This window comes from Myxocyprinus asiaticus, chromosome 25, assembly GCF_019703515.2.
Source record: "Myxocyprinus asiaticus isolate MX2 ecotype Aquarium Trade chromosome 25, UBuf_Myxa_2, whole genome shotgun sequence".
Classification (NCBI taxonomy): Eukaryota; Metazoa; Chordata; class Actinopteri; order Cypriniformes; family Catostomidae; genus Myxocyprinus; species Myxocyprinus asiaticus.
The window spans coordinates 24,368,695-24,391,570 of NC_059368.1; the positions used below are offsets into that span (position 1 = coordinate 24,368,695).

At 36.7% G+C, this 22,876-nt stretch overlaps 1 protein-coding gene across 5 annotated transcripts in view; it reads right to left on the reverse strand.

Moving 5' to 3' along the window:
* Nucleotides 1-1,848: 1,848 nt before the first annotated feature.
* Nucleotides 1,849-22,876, reverse strand: part of LOC127416519 (ubiquitin carboxyl-terminal hydrolase 46-like) — a 28,261-nt gene continuing 7,233 nt past the window's right edge. For 2 of the 5 annotated variants that reach the window (XM_051655947.1, XM_051655949.1), the window contains 7 exons: nucleotides 20,004-20,217; nucleotides 13,322-13,563; nucleotides 11,968-12,044; nucleotides 10,876-10,959; nucleotides 10,585-10,782; nucleotides 9,896-9,974; nucleotides 4,953-9,774 (listed from right to left, as the gene is read on the reverse strand). In XM_051655947.1, coding sequence (XP_051511907.1) covers nucleotides 9,673-9,774; nucleotides 9,896-9,974; nucleotides 10,585-10,782; nucleotides 10,876-10,959; nucleotides 11,968-12,044; nucleotides 13,322-13,563; nucleotides 20,004-20,217 — 996 coding nt within the window. In that variant the 3' untranslated portion in view covers nucleotides 4,953-9,672. Of the gene's footprint in view, nucleotides 2,171-4,951; nucleotides 9,775-9,895; nucleotides 9,975-10,584; nucleotides 10,783-10,875; nucleotides 10,960-11,967; nucleotides 12,045-13,321; nucleotides 13,595-20,003; nucleotides 20,218-22,876 lie in introns of those variants that run through there. The other 3 variants (XM_051655948.1, XM_051655946.1, XM_051655950.1) reach the window with 3 other exon arrangements.

Genomic DNA, 22,876 nt, shown 5'->3' on the forward strand with positions numbered 1-22,876 from the left:
TACATATTATTGGGTGAAATTGATTTATCTTTATTTGAGATATATGAGTTGCACGTACTAATTATTTTTTATTTATAATGGCTAAATTACTATATAGTAAAGTTGAAGTGTGTAATTTCTGTGTCACTTGTGCCACCAAACCAAGTTGCAAAAATAAACATTTGTTTTCGAGCAGCTTTCTGACTACGCCACCCGTCAACTGTTGATCAAACAGATAATCCCACCCCCATCTCACGACATTGGTTGAGTCAATGTTATTGTGTCAGCTGGATTTTTATAGCACCACAGAGACAGTGTTTACAGTTTTGTAGAAAAATTACCTTCGAATGCCTTACAGTTATCTCTGCACATTCAGCTGGGATAAGAGATTGTATTTTAACACAGAAAAAGTTACATAATTCAGCTTTAGGTAAAGTGAGTAATTCCAACAAGATCTAATCATGCTCATTCTACTTGATTAAAAAAAAAAGGCTCCAAATTTATATATATATATATATAAATTTTCCTTTTCAAGGGCCAATTTATTTTTATTTATTTTTTCAGTGTAAAATACAACACAATCAAATTTTAAGGAAAGGACCAGTTAAGTCAGTTAAGGAACATTTCCAAGGTTAGAAGAGTTTTAGGGATACAGAGAAGCTTCTACATGCCTTAATGTAATCTCGCTTGGATTACTGTAATGCCGTTTTCAACTTTAAATCAACGTACTATTGCACGGCTACAATCAGTGCAAAATGCTGCAGCAAGACTTTTGACACAAACTAGGATTTTAGCCACTTTGCACTGGTTACCTATCCACTTTAGGGTTGATTTCAAAATTGTATTAATTACTTATAAAGCATTACATGGCTTGGCACCTGAATATTTAGCAGAAATATTAAAGGGATAGTTCACCCAAAAATTAAAATTCTCTCATTATTTACTCAACCTCATGATATTCCAGGTGTGTATGAATTTCTTTCATCAACAGAACACTTTTGAAGAAAAATATCTCAGCTCAGTAGGTCCTTAAAATGCAAGTGAATGGAGATTTCTCTTTTGAAGGTCCATAAATCACAGACATTCAGCATAAACGTCATAATACGACACCAGCTGTTAAATGAATGTCTTCTAAAGCAACATGATCGCTTTTGGTGCAAAAAAGATAAATAATTTTTGAAAAGATCATTTTTGGGTGAACTATCCCTTTAAAACCTCTTAGATTATCTTGTCATGAACTGTAAGTTGTTCCAAAATAAAGTAAAACTAAAGGTGATAGAGCATTTGTTGTGAAGGCCCCACAATTATGGAACAGCCTACCCTGGGATATTGGATCTGCTGAATCTGTGTCTGTTTTTAAGTCTCGTTTAAAAACTCATTTGTACAGATGTGCTTTTACTACTTCTATGTGAATGTGTTATGTTTTGTGTTTTTTATTTATTTATTTATTGTGAAGTACTCAGTATTAAGTTGCTAAAAGGTGCTATTCAAATAAAGTTATCATTATTATTCAACTACTGTTTATTATATCTCATCTATTCAACCAAGTGAGACAGGACTGCCACTGATGCTCCCTCAAAAAATTAGGTGCATGCCACCCCTGGATGAGAACATTCCTCCATCACACAGCGATACGAAGAAGTTTTGATGTAGGTGATGCTCCGAAAACACACTTTTTATAAAAGGAATAAAGCTTATTATAAAAGCAATAGATGTGTGAACATGGTCACATTTCCTCACACCATTTTCCCTAAACAAACTTCACTTTTCATGATGATCAGTATGTGACGCACATAATATGATGCACACACGTATACGCAACTGTTGAGGTCTTGCAACACACACTCAAAAAAATAACAACAAAAGACATTGATTTTCTAGTAGAACATGACCTCACTGTCGTGGGTGCTCTTTTGTTTAATGAGGGTAAAGACGTCAACCATCTCCCTTGTGTCACACACACAAATAAACAAAAGAAGTCACAAATCTTCCTAATGGCATCCCTAAAATGTGTGTTGCTGTTGATGCATCAGCATTTTAGGTACATAAAGGAGCTTCCTGTAAATCAGACTCTTCATTTCCCATCATTTCGATCTGTTGATGAGTCTATTCTTCTCCCTCACTCATTCTCTGCCCAAGGCCCTTTGTGTCTTTGTACACACTAATTAGTCACAGAAGAGAAAATAACATCCTGCAACAAGAAGCAGGATAATAATTAAAGGAAGAACACACAGAGGACAAACAAACAAATAAATAAAAAAGCACTGCTGAGCCCGAGCTGGTAAAGTTGCATTTTAATTTATTGAGGAGAGGAAAATAAACCAAATGAATCTGTCAGGATTCCAGTTCCTACCAGAAACCTTTTTGGTTCTGCTATTATAAAGTGCACTTACAGTTATCACACTTTCCATTTGTTTAAGTCCTGGTATTTCTCTATCTCTGACACACAAACACACACATACATCATTACACATCTTTTTTTCGGACCTAAAAAAAATACACACATAGGAAGAGGACAAAACAAACAGGTGTGTTTTTGCATACAAGTTGTGTAACTGTTTTAACTGTGTAAAGTGACAGTCTAATAGGTTCATTAACCACTTAATACATCAAGATGTACATGTGTGGGGATTCAGTCCACAGCATTAAGCAGTTACAGTACTTCTTTAAAACCTCAACAGAGCATTTGCCATGGAAACAGTTAACTCTATAGAATTTCCTTCAAAATGTTCCAGGTTTGTAAACAGTTTCCAAACCATACCGTTTCTGTCAAATACTGTCTTCAGGGTTTTATTTCACATTTGCAAACTTGACCTCCCCATGCAAGTAATAGGTCATTATTTATAGATTCATCTAGTGTTTTAAAAATATAATTTCTTTCTAATTTATAGGGGTGAACACAGGTACAGTGAGACACTATCTGATCGTTTGTCATTGGCATTGTTTTGAAATATTCCTGTAGCCTCAAACTGGTATACTAGCACTAGCAACGCCAAGATCATGGGTTCAATTCACAGGGAACACACAAACTGATCAAATATATGCACTGTAGGTCACTTTGGATAAAGGAGTCTGCCAAATGCATAAATGTGAAATATGATGCCAAATGGCTTTGCCCCTCACACAAAAACATTTTAATAGCTAAAGATTTACTCTATTTTATAAAGAGGGGAAAAATAAATATTAAATACAAAAACTTAAGTTTCCTAATTTATGAGTTGTTCCATTTTCACCCTTTGTCTACATAATATTTATATACAGTTTCAAGTGAAATTTTGCTAAGATATATCTCTTTTGTTTTCCAGTTTTAAGGAAAGATTTTGGCACGTTTCTGTTTGTTTGATTAAACAAAAGCCAAAATAAATTAAAAAACCTGCAAGCATGGGGAGAGAAATATGGTCTTGGGTCTAATAAAACATACAGTCAAATATTCAGTCCTCCTTTTAAACTCTGCTGAGAAATAGCACAAAGAGGACTTGCTTGTTTTGCTCGCACAATGGGAAACTGTATGCAAAATAATTTCCTAATAATCAGTCAGTGTCTGTCAAGCAACAACAGAAGAAAATAAGGTTAACAAACACAAACACAGCATAGTCAGTCTTACATTATGTTGTTACAGTGTTCATACATCTACAGCTCTGGAAAAAATTAAGAAACCACCGCAAAATTATCAGTTTCTCTGGATTTACTGTTTATAGGTATGTGTTTGAGTAAAATGAACATTTTTGTTTTATTCTATAAGCTGCTGACAACATTTCTCCCAAATTCCAAATAAAAATATTGTCATTTAGAGCATTCATTTGCAGAAAATGACAACTGGTCAAAATAACAAAAAAGATGCCGTGTTTTTAGACCTCGAATAATGCAAAGAAAACAAGTTCATATTCATTTTAAACAACACAATACTAATGTTTTAACTTAGGAAGAGTTCAGAAATCAATATTTGGTGGTAACCCTGATTTCCAATCACAGCTTTCATGCGTCTTGGCATGCTCTCTACCAGTCTTTCACATTGCTGTTGGGTGACTTTATGCCACTCCTGGTGCAAAAATTCAAACAGCTCGGCTTTGTTTGATGGCTTGTGGCCAACCATCTTCCTCTTGATCACGTTCCAGAGGTTTTCAATGGGGTTCAGGTCTGGAGATTGGGCTGGCCATGACAGGGTCTTGATCCGGTGGTCCTCCATCCACACCTTGATTGACCTGGCTGTGTGGCATGGAGCATTGTCCTGCTGGAAAAAAAAATCCTCAGAGATGGGGAACATTGTCAGAGCAGAAGGAAGCAAGTTTTCTTCAAGGATAACCTTGTACGTAGCTTGATTCATGCGTCCTTCACAAAGAAGTATCTGCCCAATTCCAGCATTGCTGAAGCACCCCCAGATCATCACCGATCCTCCAACTGGTCATCTAATGGTTAGACGGAGACCTGGAGAGGCCTTCAAGCCATAGTGTCTTGCACCCACTGTGAAATTTGGTGGAGGATCGGTGATGATCTGGGGAAAGAAAACTTGCTTCCTTCTGCTCTGACAATGTTCCCCAACTCTGAGGATTGGTTTTTCCAGCAGGACAATGCTCCATGCCACACAGCCAGGTCAATCAAGGTGTGGATGGAGGAGCACCGGATCAAGACCCTGTCATGGCCAGCCCAATCTCCAGACCTGAACCCCATTGAAAACCTCTGGAATGTGATCAAGAGGAAGATGGATCAAACAAACAAAGCAAACAAATGAGCTGGTTGAATTTTTGCACAAGGAGTGGCATAAAGTCACCCAACAGCAATGTGAAAGACTGGTAGAGAGCATGCCAAGATGCATGAAAGCTGTGATTGAAAATCAGGGTTATTCCACCAAATATTGATTTCTGAACTCTTCCTAAGTTAAAACATTAATATTGTGTTGTTTAAAAATGAATATGAACTTGTTTTTCTTTGCATTATTCGAGGTCTGAAAACACTGCATCTTTATTGTTATTGTTATTTGGAATTTGGGAGAAATGTAGCCAGTACTTTATTGAATAAAACAAATATGTTCATTTTACCCAAACACATACCAATAAATAGAAAATCCAGAGAAACCGATAATTTTGCAGTGGTCTCTTAATTTTTTCCAGAGCTGTATATTGCATGTAGAGTGTCATTAACCTATAATTACATTGTTGTTACAATGTAACAAACCATGTGCTAGAGGAGTTTGAAATCACAGGTAATACAGACCTAGATCACACTCTTGAGAAAATGTGGATGAATATCAAATCTAGATACCTCCATGTATTGTCATTAAACATCAAATTGTTTACCAGTCTCCTATTTTCAAACCTCTTAATCTACTATTATGTTGAAATATCTGTGCTGAATGTGCTGTGAATGTGAATGGACAAAACCCCCAAACAAATCATGTATTTCAGTCGAGAGCTACATCTACTCAGAACACCATTTCAAAGACAATAAAATGGTAAACAACTCTATTAAACATATCTTAATCAAACAAAAACCTGATCTCATGACAAAAAAAAACAAAAAAAAAAAAAAAACAATCACTGTGGTGACATTTTTACAAAATGATATATTACATGGCTTCTTGAACGTATTGCAGCAGATCTGAGGTGAAATGTCCACTGAGTGGTGCTAAAAAATAAATTCTCGCAAACAGATTTTTAAATCAACAAAATCTTTCTCCTAGCTGAAAGTGTCAGAAAAAGCAAATGTGAGGTTAAAAACACAATTGCTGAAGCAACCATGTCATTTTGTGGTGCTTCTATGACACATTCAATTTGTGTCAAGCTGCGTGTTCTTCGGGACTCGTACTCCGGTCCTTTGCATTGCAAGTGCAATGCTCTATCAGTTGAGCAACTGAACAATGTCAACATTTGTTGAAATGTCACCATACAAGTCATGAGCTACAGTAAAAGTGTTTAGAAGTCATAAGACAGCAAATGAAAAGTACAGTGTTTATGAAATGATAGTTTGCCCTTGTCAAAGTCATTGTTTTAGCAGCTATTGCGTCCATTTTAGCCAGAAACTGCCGCTATCATACAGCAAGCCACGTGAAAATCATTTTGCAAAAATGTAGGTATAGTAGCGTGATTCTATGATCCCAGGTAAATCAGCATGGTCTTTCAAAAGCTCTACACTGAATGAATGGGAGTACCAAGTGTTTGTTAGTGTTTCTATTACAAGAGCTTGGTTAAAAAAAAATTGTAGAAACATCAGTGTAAAATGAGATCATAGCATGGAATGTTCATCACTTCCCCGTATTGCACCTTGCTGAGGGCAACGTCCTTCTGTGACAGTTTAAAGCCACTCTCTTTCACATATTTACAAAATGAAAACCCCAACATATCAAAATATTAAATTTATTTCAAACCTCAATTGTCAGGCTTAAGTTTCCCTAATGTTCCTGTAATTTATCTTCTCAGATAAAGTTCCTCAAAGTTCTTTCTCTATATGAAGATGAATCTTAAATAGCAAAAGCCATCTAAAATAAATGCCATTCATATCACAAAGTTGAAATAATTGTGTGCATGTTCTTATAGTAACAGCCACATCATATCAGATTCTTTGAAGCTGAGCTTTAGTGAGCATATTACAGTAATCTCAGGGCTGCTGCCATTTTATTTCAAGTTTCTCCAAACAAAACCCAAATAAAAAGACACTGCAAAACTTCTCAGATCACTGTAAATGACCTCACAGCAATGCTAAAATGAAATGTCACGTCACCTTGCTTCTAACAAATGAACAGAGCAGAAGCTCGGCAGAGGCGATGCGAGAGGGAGACAATCAGGAATGTTGTCCCGTGAGCTGTGATTAGGGGGCCCCACAAAGGTCCTTAGTAAGTATGTTTACATGCGCAATTGTAATCGAGCTACAGTAGGTTTTTGCGTTGTCGGGCTATGAATCTGTCTATTCAAACATGACCCAATGTGTCAAATATTTCTCGAAGGAATCGAATATTTGAAGGAAGAGGAAAATACGGTGGGTTAAATATATGTTGGGTGTCACATCTGTCTTTTGGAGCATGTGAGCATGCACTATTTAACCCAAGATGGACTACTTGTATTGAAAATTGGCAGATGCAGAAAAGTCCCGCCTTACAGCTAAATGGGCCAAAGACCTTTTAGATACAGATATTGCCTGTCAGCCAATTCAGGAACTCGCATACGCATTAGCTGGACCAGCCTGAAAAACAGCATTTTTTCCATGATCTGAGCTGAAGAAGCACAATTTATGATACTGATGTTGTCAGATTTTATTGCTGTACTTAAATGTACTTTGATTAATCTTGAACAACCTTTTTGGAGATTTTGGTCTTTCCCAATTGAAGTAGAAAGGAGCTGTAATATTATGCTGCGTATCCTTGGAAAATAGCTGCCTGGGAGCATTACAAAGATGGCAGCAAAGAGGACTGACTTGACTTGAAAGGAACTTTGTCAATGACGAAGCCTATTGTGATCCGTTTAAGGTGTATACATTCTGGACAAAGCAAAGCTACAATTGCATTATCTAGGTCTTTTAGTCCGACTTTGCAAAAATCAAACTGGTACAATTTCAGTTAGACTAAAGCATTTACATGACAATTACAAAAGACAAATTATTGTTTTAGTCTGACTGAAATTGAACTTTTAAAGTGCATGTAAACATACTGAATGAAGATATCTACTCATTGGGGTAGAAAGGGGCCCACATATAAACATAAGTTTGTCCCAGTGAATTTTAGTAATGACTCTGAGTCCGGCCACTGTACTGTACTGCTGACCAATACAGAAATGTACAAACAAGGTTAAGCGTTTTTAACAAAAAGAACAATCATGGATAGAATCCTACTGTATTCTTCATTATCAAGGAAATAAAGCTGACAGTTCAGTGGCCATGTACACTATCATTTGGACAGGACAAAAGCACTGACTCATGTCTAACTGGGAAGACATCAGGTGGGCTAGGCAGATTTCAGCTCAAAAGATTGGATGTACCACACAACAGTAAAGCTAGACTGAACTAAACCACAACAAACTAAACCAGAGCTGCCTGCAAGGTTGCTAATGCACACTTCAATGTAAGGCCATTACCTACAGAGCAAGTTAGGTAACAACAGTGTTAGAAAAGAATGCAGTAAGTACAGAGAGGGTGAGGAAAGCAGCGTTTCAGCATTGTGTTTCTGCACTTTAGTTTTGTTACTGGAAGAGAACAAGCCTTTAATAGGACAGCTCTTTCTTTTAATTTTCTCTTTCAAGTGATGGGGCAGGATCAACTTCAGTTAATTCAAACCATCTACTTGGTTACATGAGTGCTTCTACTTTTGAATAAAAAGGAGTCTAGTCTATATACGGACACACACACACACACACACACACACACACACACACACACTTGTGACAGACCGATATATTAGCCAGGCCGATTAGTTGGCTGATATTTGGCAATTCTGATATTATTGATCGACAGCCTTGTCAAAGCACATTTTCTGTTTTGCAAATTGTTTTTTTTTTCCATAATTAAATATTGTGTAAAATAAGTGTACATTTAAATCTTATTTGTTATCATTAAACATCTTGGACTTGCACTGACCCCTAGATGCAACATCATTCAAACGCAATCATTTTCAGTTACCAATGCCATTATAGAAATGGTAGAAAATCACAGTCGGCCATGATTAATTTAATCCATGAGTGGAAGTGTCCAATATCAGCATGTTACTGCTTACATAGATTAAGTGAGTAGTACTGGCTGGCCATGTGATCCTAACATGGCAGCCCTCATGGACCCTCTCCATGTAGAATAAAACCTTTAATTTGTATTATTTTCCTTGCCATTATATTTGCCACTGTTGTCTAGATTCTAGATATTGGTATCAACAATAAAAAAAAAACGATATAGGTCGACCACTAACACATGCACGCATTTAAATCCTTGCATAAGAAATACACCCACAAAAACTCGTGTTACAGACAGCTTGGAGTCAAAATTCTCATTTAGCATACCTAAATCCAAAGCTAATTGTAACACAGTGCATACAGCTCAGTTACCAGGACTGAACTAGGATGTGCTGACTGGCTGGCAACTGAGGGTAGGTAGGGGTCTCTGAAAAGTTGAACGAATGAGACAAATGGGTGCGCATCACAGTACAAAAACTCTAAAGTGACCCTAAATGGGGTCCCTGATCCCTGACTTTTAAGAAAGGGATCAAGAGAGAAATCCTCTTCCTGGTTTTCAAATACCCAGGGTGAGAGGCACTTTCCTGGGCACAGAATGGACAGAAACAGCGACTCATGGTAAAGTACCAGGACTCAATACAGTCTATGAGAAGCATTGTTGCCATTGCTCCTTTTGTAGCTTTTTGATTCCTTCAAGTTTTCACAAGTATTGTAGTTCAATATGTTGTGGTTTTTGTTGTGTTGCTTTTATGTTACTAATTGTGTTTGTCTATAAAGTGCCTTCCAGATGCAGGTGACTGACGTGAGGGTCAGATTTGAAGATATATATTCCCACAGTGCAGCGAGATTGGGAAAATGGGAGATGTAGCATTGGCAAATGGGTAACAGAGGGCTTTTGGCACTCAGTCTCAGCTGGAGACCCTGAGTAAAAGGGGTAAGGATGTGGAAAAGGAATCTAGTGAATGTCAAAACCTTTATCTTTATGTATACCCTTCCTTTTGACCCTTTCTTCTCTGTTTCCTCCCTTACCCTTTCCCCCTCTACTCCTTCATTCTCTGGACTGATAGAACAGGATGTATCCTGACTCTGAGTTCTTGGAAATATCAGAGGTCAAACCGTAGAACTCCTCTATCGCCTGTGCATCAATTTTCTGTGAGAAAAATGGAAGGATGTATAGAGAAAGCGATGGTGAAAGAGAGAAGAAAACAGAAACGAGATGATCTATGTGCAAGTGATTTTATATTGTCTATATACAACATAAAGGTGCATACCTCTACAATGTCATCATCAAACAGCAGCCAGAAGCCATGACTCTTCACAATGGTGATGTAATGCCCTCTGTTTGGGCCACTAATACACACACACACACACACATACACAAATTGTACTGTATGCATTCATAGAAATGTAAACAAAAGTCAGCATTCATTCAAGTTTTTAAAGATAACCTGAAATATATTTCATTTATAAAGAATTGCCCCTGGTCTTGTTGTGTATGATTCATCAGTTTCATCTATTCTAAAAAAAAAAAAAAAAAAAAAACTTTCAACAAAATGTACACACTTTCTCCTAGCTTAATATGTTTAACTTTTTCATGATCTAATTAAATGCCAATGGAAAGTTCCGATGAAAGTCCCAAGCTACATTATCTCCTGCTGGATATTCTGCTTCATCCGGAATTCATCACAGTATGGAAGTTAAATGTGTTGCAATTGCAAATGCCTTTTATTTTTTCACAAAATAAATAAATAAATAAAAACATCATCACCATTATAGTGTACTCTGGCACTAGACCTAATTTATCCATAACCTAAGAATCACAGTTCATACCACAGTGTTGAGACTCAAACTGCTTATATGATAAATTTTTATAAAACAAATGGCATCAAGTACCTAAATAACATACTGTTCTACATACTGTTTTAATATGTTGCAGGTTTGTGTTTGACAGTTTTCATACCTGCCACAGTGGACCACCACAGCGACAAGGTCATACATGCGGTCAAGATTGACAGCGTCTACGGAGGTGTTGAAGAGGCGAAGCTCCAATGGAAACACCACGCGATAGCTCAGTTTAGTGTACCGATGCAGCTGCTCCATGTACTTAAACCGCTTCAGATGAAGAGCCAAGATCATGGGCAGCTTTTTCACACGCATACTGAAACACATACACAGGATTACAAGCAAATCCTAGGCACGCATACACCTGCACCATACTGTACATCTCAAACACACATCTGCTCACACTGACCGTTTCTGGGCCTCTTGTTTGCTACAGCACATCTCACAGTAGTATTTATATTCACTGCACAGGGTCTCTGTATTACTGAAGCCCCTGTAAAAGCCATTAGACAATAATTACAATGACTATCATAAAACATATGAAAAGGCAAAAAAAAAATTTTTTTGAACAAATTATATTAACTATGGGCACTTTTCGTAAAGATTTTGTTGGATATGGTGGAAGTGACACCACAACTGAGGGAAAGTTGTAATTTGTTAAAAAAAAATTATATAAATAATTAACATTTTTATACTTAATTGTGTCTCAATTCAATATTTTGTATTTACTTTCCATTTCTTTCCAAAGACAATCATTTATTTCTTTTTGCTTTTAAAGCTTAAGTGTGTAATTTCTTCACCACCACAAGGAACAGCAAAGTTAAACATTGTTTTCAAACAGCTTTCCGATTAAGCCACCACCTGCCATTGATTGAACAAACAGATAGACCAACCCCAAACTTATGTCATTGGTTGAGTTAATGTTGTTGTGTCAGGCTGGACAAGTCGCTTAAAACAAACAGAGGAATTTTAATAGCGCTACAGAGACAGTGTTTACAGTTATTGAGAAAATTAACCTACGAATGGCTTACTTATAGTAACCTCTGCATATTAAGCTGGAATAAGAGAAAGTTTTAAGTTACATAAATATTTTTCACAATAAATAATAATGTGGTTTATGGTTATTAAGCACTTTTCTTGGATTTTCAAAGTTTTAAAAATGTAATTAATATATATATGATGGATTTTCATATTTTAAGATTTCAAGTATGGCTCTGGGGAAAGGGTAAAACAATAAAATCTATACATAAATGGCATTTGAAAAGAAGGAAAAGTAAATTATAAAGGCTAGGTAAAAAGTTTCCAGAACAGGGTTAATATCACTGCCTAGTGGCAAAAAGACAAAAATTGAAATCTGTAAAGTTTTAATAAAAATCAACCCCTGGGACATACTAAAAGTTGAAGTAATTGAAGAAACACACAGTGGAAGAGGATGGGCTGTGTAAATCGGCATGCATGATTTTTGTCATGTTATTTTGAGTGTTGACTTTAGTATATGTACCTGAGACAGTGTGTTATTGAAGTGTTCTGCTCAACATCCACAGACAGATCCAGAAAGTCTTCATCCTTGCTACTGACCTGTAGAAAATTAGAGGTGATGTAAGTTCACAAAGCACTTTACACAGAGAGAAAAGCCTGCGTAAGCAATTTCAGAACAAGAATCTCTGCGAGACCACAAACACGTAAGCACTCCTATTCCCTGATCACAAACCTCTTCAGACCTGTAACCAGAGCCAAGCTTCTTCAAGAAAGTTACCAGGAACTCATTTTCTTCAGAGCTGTTTATCAAGGCATGTAGATGACCCCCTTCTATGGGCAGGCTCAGCATTTTGAGGTGAACAGGCTGCACTCTGCTGAACTAACTGTCTCTGATTTATTAATTGGAATTTATTTTATATGACAGGAAGATTTGTGCGAGGACACGATAATGCAGAGATGTAATTGTGTGCGCAGCGGTGTGTTAGCACTCAGGTGTTGTTGACTGCAGTGAGTGGTAGTGTGTTAACGCAAGTAGAAAGTAGATTAATCAAAAGGGAACATAGAAAAGTGGGCCAGACAGCAGGGAGACACTGGTTTCTTCCACTTAGGCAGAAACGTTTTGCTGAATACCAAGATCAAGCAGTGTATAAGAGCACTTATGGTGCTTTTGTCAAAAAAGTGCCACGATTAATGTCACTTTTACACTCCTGATGTTGCTCTTAAGCAGATGGGGGGAAAAATCCATGTAGATGACAGACTCAAAATTATGTGGAGAAAAAGCTAGATCATTTTTGAATCAGAGCTAAATAAATGGACAGTTTCAACTGGAGTCCCTCTGAATGTCTATTGAATTATTCAGCATGGAACTGAAGCTGTGGGAAATCTTGAATGGAAATACAGAGCGCTGAGTAATTTGCAGACAGAGATTTTTTAATTTCATAGTTGCACATACAGAAGCCCACAAAGGCCATGCATTTTTATTTGTATTAATCGACAGCAAGTTATCTTGAGTTTTTCTCTTTTTAACAAGAAAACAAAACAGAACAATGACAATAATGTAAGGTCTCTAGATAATAAAAATACTACTAATAATATGAAAATAATAAAATTACTAATTACATTTAATTTAACCATAGAGTATATTCTGTATCTCGTTATTTTGTAATAAATGTGTAAATAATAAATTAATTAACTATTACTAATTATTATAAATAATGATATATTATTGAAATAAATATATAATCACATATATTTGAGGGAATATTGGTCCTGATATCTTAAACAAATACATCAAGGTTTGCATTTGTGTATGAAGTCACACTGTGAACACTTTATGCAACATGACATGAAACAAGACACACAGACAGAGCTCATACCGTCTCACAGTTGAGACAGCGCGTCTCATTGGTCAGTGTTCCCTGGAAGATATCGTGAACCCAGGTGGGCTCGATCTTGTTCTGTTCTGGCTCTGTGTCCGTGGTGATGGCAGTGCCGTTGTTCTTTAGTCGTCCATTCTGTTTCTCCTGTTTCTTCTCTTCTTGAAGGATGTCAGCCACTGTGTTCAACAGGTAGTTCAGGAATTCATGAGCATCCTGCTGCATGTAGTTATCAAACAGGTCTGTAGGAGAAGCCAGAAAGCATAATATAAGCTGTAAAACAAAAAAACATAATCTTAACAGAAAAAAGTTAAAAAGGTACAGTAAATTAGTTAACTGTAACTTAAATTACCATATATTTTTTTTTACAATATATGGTAAAAGCACACGTACAACACAATAAATTAAGGTTTTTGTAAATAAAAAGTAGTCCCCTTATCATTTATTGTGAAAACAATAAAAAGATGTTCCAAAAACTTCCTGTGTCACATTACATTTGATCATATTTTATTTAAATAGTTAAATTTTTTTCTTATTTTAGTTATCAGTCATGTACATTAGAACAATCTGTTACATTTTATATTGTTTGGTTAATGTTTATAGCATTACTTCAGCTATCCATTAGGGAATGTCATCATGTGGCCTTCTATTTTACCACCAGGATTATTATGGTGGTTATAAGTATTTTAATGTACAAAGCAGATTTCATCATTCTAGCAGGTTGGTATATTCACATTATTTAAGTTAATTCAATTTAACTGTAAAATATACAGGCACCAAAATGCCCTTTACATGTATTTCATAATTCCAGAAAAATGTACTGTATGTTTACATTGAATTTCTGTCAACCACAGGTGCTAGTTTTTTTTTTGGTGTGTGTTTTTTGTTAGTTACAAAAATTTGACAGGCTTTTTTTTTTTTTTTTTTTTACAATGTAGCAACCACACAAATGGTTGTGATGCAAAAATGTAATTATCTCGTGATTATTTCTAGAGCACACAGTAAAATTTGACACTGATTTGAAGAACATTACATGTCCATTTCTAACAGCTTTGAACATATTCCAATAAACAGGTGCTGTGAAATATTAAGAAGAAACAATTAAGGCAATTAAAGAAGCAAATGTGAGCTTTCAAAGTCTATAATTACATTGACTATATAATTACTTTCTTTGAGGGTACAAGTCTGTCTGCAACATGTTAAGTGCGAATACAAGAACGAACCGAGAACAGCTCTAATTAACACAGACACACACATGGGCATGATGTGGGAACATGCCATAACATGTGCAATCATATAGGCAATTGTGTGTGCGAGTGTGTGTAGTTGGTGAAGCGAAGTCTCTTTGATAAAGGTCTGTATTGTTAATTAATTATAAGAGCATTCTGGAATGAAACACAAGAACAAACCCCTTTTATACAACAATCCCTCCCTTCTCCCTCACAACACACACATATACACTAGGGATGGGCATTTTGGTCATTTTGTCTACTCGAATGCTCGGACTAATTACTTGAGTGCTTGTCGAGTACTTGAGGGGCAATGACATGTGCATAACTGTATATATAATAACATGTCTGACAAACGTCTTTGGCTGCTGCATTGCGTCTTGTTGTTCCAGTGTATTGTCTATTCATTATTATAGGCTTTTATAAAATAATCTGTTACAAAACGTACAAAAGATTGCATAATCGAAATATAATGCATCATATTTTGTCATTACAGGTGCATCTCAATAAATTAGAATGTCGTGGAAAAGTTCATTTATTTCAGTAATTCAACTCAAATTGTGAAACCCATGTATTATATAAATTCAATGCACACAGACTGAAGTAGTTTAAATCTTTGGTTCTTTTAATTGTGATGATTTTGGCTCACATTTAACAAAAACCCACCAATTCACTATCTCAAAAAATTAGAATACATCATAAGACCAATAAAAAAAAAAACATTTTTAGTGAATTGTTGGCCTTCTGGAAAGTATGTTCATTTACTGTATATGTACTCAATACTTGGTAGGGGCTCCTTTTGCTTTAATTACTGCCTCAATTCAGCGTGGCATGGAGGTGATCAGTTTGTGGCACTGCTGAGGTGGTATGGAAGCCCAGGTTTCTTTGACAGTGGCCTTCAGCTCATCTGCATTTTTTGGTCTCTTGTTTCTCATTTTCCTCTTGACAATACCCCATAGATTCTCTATGGGGTTCAGGTCTGGTGAGTTTGCTGGCCAGTCAAGCACACCAACACCATGGTCATTTAACCAACTTTTGGTGCTTTTGGCAGTGTGGGCAGGTGCCAAATCCTGCTGGAAAATGAAATCAGCATCTTTAAAAAGCTGGTCAGCAGAAGGAAGCATGAAGTGCTCCAAAATTTCTTGGTAAACGGGTGCAGTGACTTTGGTTTTCAAAAAACACAATGGACCAACACCAGCAGATGACATTGCACCCCAAATCATCACAGACTGTGGAAACTTAACACTGGACTTCAAGCAACTTGGGCTATGAGCTTCTCCACCCTTCCTCCAGACTCTAGGACCTTGGTTTCCAAATGAAAATACAAAACTTGCTCTCATCTGAAAAGAGGACTTAGGACCACTGGGCAACAGTCCAGTTCTTCTCCTTAGCCCAGGTAAGACGCCTCTGATGTTGTCTGTGGTTCAGGAGTGGCTTAACAAGAGGAATACGACAACTGTAGCCAAATTCCTTGACACGTCTGTGTGTGATGGCTCTTGATGCCTTGATCCCAGCCTCAGTCCATTCCTTGTGAAGTTCACCCAAATTCTTGAATCGATTTTGCTTGACAATCCTCATAAGGCTGCGGTTCTCTCGGTTGGTTGTGCATCTTTTTCTTCCACACTTTTTCCTTCCACTCAACTTTCTGTTAACATGCTTGGATACAGCACTCTGTGAACAGCCAGCTTCTTTGGCAATGAATGTTTGTGGCTTATCCTCCTTGTGAAGGGTGTCAATGATTGTCTTCTGGACAACTGTCAGATCAGCAGTCTTCCCCATGATTGTGTAGCCTAGTGAACCAAACTGAGAGACCATTTTGAAGGCTCAGGAAACCTTTGCAGGTGTTTTGAGTTGATTAGCTGATTGGCATGTCACCATATTCTAATTTTTTGAGATAGTGAATTGGTGGGTTTTTGTTAAATGTGAGCCAAAATCATCACAATTAAAAGAACCAAAGACTTAAACTACTTCAGTCTGTGTGCATTAAATTTATTTAATACACGAGTTTCACAATTTGAGTTGAATTACTGAAATAAATGAACTTTTCCACGACATTCTAATTTATTGAGATGCACCTGTATGTGTAGATTCGCTGCCCAACTCAATAAAAGTGCACAACACATGTCTGTCTGTTCTTCCTTCAGGTTACCGTAGTAATCTTAGTAAGGGCACACCAGTTTTTATATTGACTGTCTGAACCGTCTATTTTCAAACTGCGTTTGGCTTAACAGGAGATGCCATAACCATCGCTTTTTTAATATGCGTGTTAAGCTGAAGTTCAGTTTTGAAGATGCTGCATTCTGTTCCATTTAGCTGCGCTCTGTCTAGCTGTTTGAAACACTCACAGAGCGTTGAGTCCACTGCCACACACACCTGGTGTCTCCCCAAGTGTTCGCTCCTGTGGGGAAAGCCGCGATTCTTGTTGCTGTGATGAATTATGAAGCGTCCATTCAACACAGAAAGTCGGAATTTCCACCTTTCAACTGGGTAAAGTGCAATGGAATGACACTTTATATCAGACTTCTAACTTGGAAACTCTTCAACTCCCATTTCGTCGAGATGCAGGTGTGTGTTTCTTCACGCAAACATTTCGGCACCCAGGGCAGGGAAGTTTATAGTCAATGACAAACATTCACTTTTAATAAATAATATCCATTAACGGTCCTAACCAGTGTCATGATCGCCAGACAAATTGTTTTAAGGGGATGGAAGTCGGCTGGAGCGCCCCCATTTCAGGAGTGGTACTTGCTTGATTTGATTATGGGGGGGGGGGGTTGTTACCTCCTCCCCATCCCCCCTGAAATCTATGCCCTTGATCGTAACGATAGCATTGCAACATCGTAGATCAGTTTGGTTGCTATGAGACGTCTCTGACAATCAATTTATCCCTCAATATCACAACATAATCAATCTCAAAATTAAAAAAATATGCGAACGTTGAAACGTTTGTATTTAGTTGTCAGGTAATTGTCACTGAATTTCAAATTAAGTGAAAAGTCACATCATACATGATCACCATCGATCATCGTTTTCATGATCTATCACTGCTGCCACGTCCGAGTACTCGTGCCCATCCCTAATATACACACATACACCTGATCTCTTCCACCTGCTTCTCATTCAGCATATTACACAGAGGCTTACTGTTGGTGTGCACAGGTTGGATTTTCATGTATTCTAAAGCTCTTGCAGTTCAAATAGTCTACTATGAGATCATGTTAACATGTCACAAATAGCTTTTGCATAAGCTGCTGAATTAGAAACCAGGAGAAAACAGATTTTGCATTTAATCAAATACAGTGGCTCCAAAACTTCTTTAAACTCTTTTGCACACTTAAGTCACAATAATATATTAATTTAATCAATTAATTTGTATGATGTTCACACAGGTGTAGTTCAACACATTAAGTTAGTCCCAGGATTAGTTCATCACATTAAGTTTGACAACCAGAAAGTGTCTTAACTTGGAAGAAAAAAAATTATATATACACTACCGGTCAAACGTTTGGGGTCACTTGACTTGACTCATGATCTTAAAAATCTTTTGATCTGAAGTCATATGCTTAAATATTTGAAATTAGTTTTGTAGACAAAAATATAATTGTGCCAACATATTAATTTATTTAATTACAAAACAAAATGTAATTAAAAAAAAAAAAAAAGTTTTTGAAATTGATGACTTGGACCAAATAATAAAGAAAAGCAGCCAATAAGTGCCCAACATAGATGAGAACTCCTTCAATACTGTTTAAAAAGCATCCCAGGGTGATACCTCAAGAAGTTGGTTGAGAAAATGTCAAGAGAACATGTCTGCAAATTCTAGGCAAAGGGTGACTACTTTGAAGATGCTAAAATATAACACAGTTTTGATTTATTTTGGATTTTGTTTAGTCACAACATAATTCCCATAGTTCCATTTATGTTATTCCATAGTTTTGATGACTTTACTATTATTCTAAAATGTGAAATAAATAAATAAAAAAATAAATAAAGAATGAGTAAGTGACCCTAAACTTTTGAACGGTAGTGTATATATTTTTTAATTATTGAAACTCACTTTTTTGTGTGTGAAATGTTATGCTTAAAAAGTGTTTTTCCAATATATCTTTAAAATACTGTAAATGAAACGTGTTTTGATATTTTGTTATACAATGCACGTCTGTGACGTGCACTGAACGGGGCCACAGGGGTGCAAACCCCTGCCCCTTTCATTCACAAATCTAAAGGTGCCCTTTTGGTCGTCCAGTAAAAGTGGAGAAATTTTAAAAATTAAATTAAAATAGTTAAATAAAACAAAATTAAAATTTCATAATAATCTCACAATAAGAGTAATGATGTGTTATGAGATTTTTTTTTGTAAATCGTGGGCATATTAAAGAAAATTAAATGGAGGTGCCTTTAAGAGGGTGCGCTATAGCAGATCGGGGGCAGATTCCAATCGCAAGTGATCCTCCCTATGCCCTACTCACTCCGAAAAGTAGAGCCCTTGAAGTGGGTACTCTGAAGGAAACATGGCATTACTGTATGAATGTCCCCTTCACTAACAGTCTTGTGGAAGGGCCCTTTGAGAAAAATTTTTTTTCACTTTCCTGGGGAACAAGCTTTCGAATGGCATCCCCTCCCACAGCAGTGTCCTTCAAGGAAGCAAAAAATGTAGTTCTGACTGCGCCCCAGAGCATCGAAGTGCTGTTACATCAGACGAGTAACAGGTCAGATAAAACTCCAGTGGTTAAATCCATATTTTCTGAAGTGATATGATCGGTGTGGGTGACAAACAGATCAATATTTAAGTCCTTTTTTAACTGTAAATCTACATGTTCACTTCCACATTCTGGTTTGGAAGTGACTTTCACATTCAGCTACCTACTGGTTGGGGCTGGTCAAAGGTGGAGAGTTATAGTAAAAAAAGGACTTAAATATTGATCTGTTTCTCACACACACCTATCATATTGCTTCAGAAAACACGGATTTAACCACTGGCATCATATGGATTACTTTTATGCCTCTTTGTCATTTTTGACCTTCAAATCTCTGGACACCATTCACTTGCATTGTTAGGACCAACAGAGCTGAGATTTTCTTCTAAAAATCTTAATTTGTGTTCTGCAGAAGTAAGTCAAACACATCTGGAATGGCATGAGGGTGAGTAAATGATGAGAGAATTTTCATTTTTAGGTGAAATATCGCTTCAATTCATCCCCTTTCAATCAAAGCTACGAAAAATATTAAAGCTAACAAATCTATGTAAATTAATGCTATGAAATTGAATTAGACTTAATAAATTGCCTTGTCAGTTCTTGGACGTCTAGTCAACTTTCCTGACCCATGCCTACTCTTATTAAGATCTATAAACAGATCCCAGTTCAACTGAATATTAAGTAAGAGTAGAATCATTGTGACATTCATTGAGGGAGGTGAGTTTGGTGGCAGGTCAAGCTTCTTGGTTCCCTCACCGTTCTCCTTCCGTAGACGTGAGATGAACTTCTTGGGAGGGATCACGCCAACCTTCTTCTTCTGCGTGGCGATACTGTGGAAGAGGTCAGCCAGACAGGTGAGAAGGTTCTCCTTCTTCTTCTGTTGGACTTTATATGCCAACACATTCTCCCTGAATGGCCGGCAGAAATACAGAGCCTGCAGTACTGAGTTACAGTAACACGTGTTCCCAAACTAGAGAAAGAGACAGGAGAGAGAAATTATTTTGGATGAGCTAATCAATTTTTTGAGCAGGAAACAAACAAAGGACACTTAGGATGCAATTAAAAAACTCTTTGAAAATAAGAGATAAATATGGAACAATACATGCTTGAGGCATGCCAGTGAAGAAGTGAGCATCAATCAAACACAGAGATTGCACTCAAATGTGGAGCTAGACGAGACATTGAGCTCATTAACATGCACGTTTTTACACCGATTATTCTTAATAGAAGTGTGTGGTCATTTAAAGGCATTGCACGGCTTTCCTTTATCGGTGTAAGATCATAAACGGCTAAAGAATAAACAGATCGAAACTGGTAGATTTTTGCCCGTTACGCCAATTTCGCATCGCATGTAAACACTTTTACCAAGGTTCTAACCGGCTTATCCAATGTACGCACGTGTTGGTCACATGAGATCTGAGTTTTAGGAGTTATCAGCGTATTGGTGTGCATGTAAACACTTTTACCAAGGTTCTAACCGGCTTATCCAATGTACGCACGTGTTGGGCACATGAGATCTGAGTTTTAGGAGTTATCAGCGTATTGGTGTGCATGTAAACAGACTCACACATGATCAAGGGAGACAAATCCCAACTACCAACTCCATGCTAAAAGCAAATCAAGGGCTGAACAAAATACAGTGCATTCATAAAGTATTCAGACCCCTTCATTTTTTTTTCACATTTTGTTATGTTGCAGCCTTATGCTAAAATGCTTTAAAAAATTATTTATTTATTTTTTCACATCAATCTACACTCCATATCCCATAATGACAAAGCAAAAACCCGATTTTTCATAACTTCACAAATTTATATACACTACCGGTCAAATGTTTTGAAACCCTTGACCGAAATGTTTCTCATGATCTTAAAAATCTTTTGATCTGAAGGCGTATGCTTAAATGTTTGAAATTAGTTTTGTAGACAAAAATATAATTGTGCCACCATATTAATTTATTTCATTATAAAACTAAAATTTAATGAAAAAAAAAAAAGTTTTTGAAATTGATGACTTGGACCAAATAATAAAGAAAAGCAGCCAATAAGTGCCCAACATAGATGGGAACTCCTTCAATACTGTTTAAAAAGCATCCCAGGGTGATACCTCAAGAAGCTGGTTGAGAAAATGTCAAGAGTACATGTCTGCAAATTCTAGGCAAAGAAGATGCTAAAATATAACACAGTTTTGATTTATTTTGGATTTTGTTTAGTCACAACATAATTCTCATAGTTCCATTTATGTTATTCCATAGTTTTGATGACTTTACTATTATTCTAAAATGTGAAGAAAAAAAAATTATAATAAAGAATGAGTAAGTGTTTCAAAACTTTTGACCGGTAGTGTATGTCAATGTGATATTTCAGTTTTATCTTTTTAATAAATTTGCAAAGTTATCAAAAATCTGTTTTTGCTTTGTCATTATGGGGTATGGAGTGTAGATTGATGTGAAAAAAAATGAAGGGGTCTGAATACTTTATGAACGCACTGTATAATGTTGGATCAAATGCTCTCTAAAAACATGACCTGCACAAGCTGAAAGAGCAGCACTCACTATTGCCCTTACAACAGAACATTGTTTTGCTTCTTTTTCTAACTTCTGACTTTTAGGGGCCACCAAACACATTCTGTCACTAAAAAAGAATCTAGACAGAGTGCAACGCATATATAACAGAATGCATGTGTCTTGAGACCAACCATTAGAACACAACGGTCAAAAACATCCAGCTAGCACGTTTACAAAGAAAAACAACTGAAAAACAGAGATGGCGTACACAAAAACGCGTTCGGTGTGAACAGCCCCTTAAAACGCCGTTTATTACTTTTTAGGGTTATTTTTGTCATGCTGTTTATTTTTTAATTGACAGTGAAAGTGAAGATGTCAAGAAACAATGTGTAAAAGAGTGGGGGAGGGGGGTACAGGATTGGGACAGGACATGGCCTAGACTCAAACCCCATTACCCAAATGAGCACTACGGTGCAATAAGCTCTTTTCCACCATGTGGCCGAATGTTTCTGAGCGTGCTAAGGAACATTCCAGTAGCATTTCAACTTGAGCACGGTACAACACGGTGCAAGTACAAACCGTTCTCAGCTAAATTTCTCAGCACAGTTAGCTTACCGTACTCAACCATACTGGTGGAATGGTTTTGTGGCGACTAGCGATTGCCAATTTGCCAGTGCCAGGGTAACACAGTTGTTTCTAGACAGCTGGCTAAGTGCGCTTAGAAGTTAATAAAAAAATGTGTATGTTTAGTGTATATTCATGATTTTATGATAATAGTTTAACTAGTACAATACATTACTTTTCTACACACCTTTTTTGTCAGGGAGGTAGATAACGCTAGTTAGCTCAATAAAACGTATATAATATATCAATATCTTACACATTTATTTTATCTATAAATGTCCTTAGTTAGTCTGGGAACTTTTATCTTTCTGTGTGTTCATGTCAAAACAAAGGTTGATGGTTAACCTGTCACCTTTTTTTCTTTGTATTCCTTTTTGCGAAGTGGTCGTTCCAGTGCTTTGGCAGGGGAAAATTCAGGGGAAAAAGCAGCCCTAAAAACTGGAATATGTGATCATCCTACATAATGAATGAACTCGCTCAAATGTTAACCTCTCATGATATC